Source organism: Sphaeroforma arctica, assembly GCF_001186125.1.
Source record: "Sphaeroforma arctica JP610 unplaced genomic scaffold supercont1.497, whole genome shotgun sequence".
NCBI classification, from domain to species: domain Eukaryota; class Ichthyosporea; order Ichthyophonida; genus Sphaeroforma; species Sphaeroforma arctica.
In genome coordinates this window covers 59,597-62,114 of record NW_014040061.1, presented here as the reverse complement: position 1 = coordinate 62,114, position 2,518 = coordinate 59,597, and the positions used below count along the sequence as shown (strand labels likewise).

Here is a 2,518-nt window from a genome sequence, read left to right as displayed (position 1 = left end):
CACACACACACACACACACACACACACACACACACACACACACACACACACACACACACACACACACACACACACACGTATATATATATATATAGATATATTGCGTTGTCGGTAAGGTACCAATACCGACGCGTGCTTATTGTTGACAGGTTTTATGCGACTCGTACCCGCCGACAGACTCGAGATCGTGCAAACTCCATCCCCACATGTCTGAACTCAAAACTTAGGTGTTCGAATGCGAGTTAACCACCACACACAAAGCTTCACGCTATCTATATCCATCCCCCAGAATGAGACCGCTCACAGCCGAGGCACCTGTCTTTACCTAACTCACTCACAGCCTAGGTACTTACTTTTGCCTATCTCATTCACAGCCTACGCACTTACTTTTGCCCACCTCACTCACAGCCCAGGTACTTACTTTCGCCTACCTCACTCACAGCCTACGCACTTACTTTTACCTACCTCACTCACAGCCCACGCACTTACTTTTGCCTGCCTCACTCACAGCCTATGCACTTACTTTTACCTACCTCACTCACAGCCTACGCACTTACTTTTACCTACCTCACTCACAGCCTACGCACTTACTTTTACCTACCTCACTCACAGCCTACGCACTTACTTTTACCTACCTCACTCACAGCCCAGGTACTTACTTTCGCCTACCTCACTCACAGCCTACGCACTTACTTTTAGCTACCTCACTCACAGCCCACGCACATACTTTTACCTACTTGCAGCGGGCGAGGAGGTGCGGCAGTGGCACGCGCACCTCCCGGGAGCCTCGGGGTCGATGCGGTACCAAACACGACTCATGGAGAACGGAGAAATACAGCGGCAGATCACCATTCGCCTGGATGGCATGCTGGACGTGGCAGCCAATCATAACGGACGTGTGCCTCCCTCGGCCAGAGGTGGGTCTGTTTGGCAGTGTGTCTGGTGCGGATGGGGATGTGTTGTAAGTCGTGTGGGTATCGATGTGGGGCTGTCTGCGTCCTGTGGTTGTGAAGCTTAGATTGAGCGTGTATTTCGGTGTGTTTGATTGGGTGCTGGACCTGCCAGCCAATTAGCACGTACGCATGGCGCTCGTATTTCTATTAGGTTGTATCATACATTACGAGCATGAATCGATACTGTGCCAGTACGGCTCGCATATCCAAACGAATCGGATCCCATTCTGTATTCCTCCACTTGTATATTGAACATCCCCTAATTGCTACACACGATTCGCAATAGGCGCACGAGCACGAGGGCCACCGACTGCACCCGCACCCGCACCTGTCCCCGGCCCAACACCTGCACCCACAGGCGAGAGCGAGGTATGGATATCTGTGCCACTACTGATGGCAATGTGTTTATGTGATTGTTAGTGCAAGATGCCTGGTATCAGGTTTGTTGTCCCTTCTCCCTGGTAAATATTCTGCTCCTGGTTAGCTTCAGTGTTTGATATGTCAGTCATGAATTGGTGCATTTCGAAGCTGGGCAGCTGCTCTGCGGGTCGTACTTAGCTTTGGATGTCTCATGGTTGTGTGCTCAGGGTTAGCTGATTCAGCTGCAGTTATCATCTCTACACTCACACACCAAGTTTGAAGAATAGCAAGCGGGTGTTTTGTTTAATTGGTTGGTGGCAGTGGTGCATGCTGAAGCACACTTTCAGATACACTTTCTGGAAGTGGCAAGTCTGCAGACACAGCTAAGTGCCACCTAGCATGGCTTCAGTGTACTACAAATTCTCATCTGTGCAATGGTTGTTACTTGATATCTCCCTCATAGTATACGGGTTCGCATACTCCGCCATTTTGTTGTTCTTCTCGATGGTGTGCCACTACCAATTAGTATTGGATAGCACTTAGCTGCAGAACCATGAGGTCGCTTCTGCGCACGTGCGTGGGAGTTCACACTTTTATGATCTTGTCGCAGTCACAGCCACAGTCTTAAGTTCCATGATACTGTCGTAGTGTCCCTCGATCAGCACTACCTATAGACAATTTACCGTCAATTGAACCCTGGTGGTGGTCTTTGCGCACAGCACAGTAGGATACGACAAACAGCACTCTGCTGCTTTATCGCGAGACGGCCTTAACTTTTTATTAAGCCCACTGGCAGAGTTCAGTCGTAATTATGTACACACGCATTCCTTGTGTATAGTAGTATATACATCTGACCTGTACCTTTATACCTCCACTGCTCTCTACCTACAGGCCACTTTGCGCCGACGTACCGCCGTAGTTGAATTAATGCGACGCGGTCTGTTCGATATGACTGATGGGACACTGCTGCCGTATCGCGAGGCCGCTCTGACAGGGTTTTGTGTAGAGTACACAGGCATACTCTTGTCGTATCTGGGGTATGCGGAATGCGCGGAAGCCACTTCTCGCCCCGGGCAATATCCGGCGCTGGATACAACGTAAGGATAAGTGTTGTCGCCACGTATGGTGTCCCTGGGATATATATAAATATATATATATATATATATATATATATATATATATATATATATATATATATATATATA

At 48.7% G+C, this 2,518-nt stretch overlaps 1 protein-coding gene across 2 annotated transcripts in view; it reads left to right on the top strand.

Moving 5' to 3' along the window:
• SARC_06765 overlaps nucleotides 1–2,518 on the top strand; it is a gene marked incomplete at its 5' end in the record, with an annotated part of 16,087 nt that overhangs the window by 4,998 nt on the left and 8,571 nt on the right. For both annotated transcript variants that reach the window (XM_014299324.1, XM_014299323.1), the window contains 3 exons: nucleotides 744–917; nucleotides 1,240–1,322; nucleotides 2,205–2,410. In XM_014299324.1, the coding sequence (XP_014154799.1) occupies nucleotides 744–917; nucleotides 1,240–1,322; nucleotides 2,205–2,410 (463 nt within the window). The remainder of the gene's footprint in view (nucleotides 1–743; nucleotides 918–1,239; nucleotides 1,323–2,204; nucleotides 2,411–2,518) is intronic.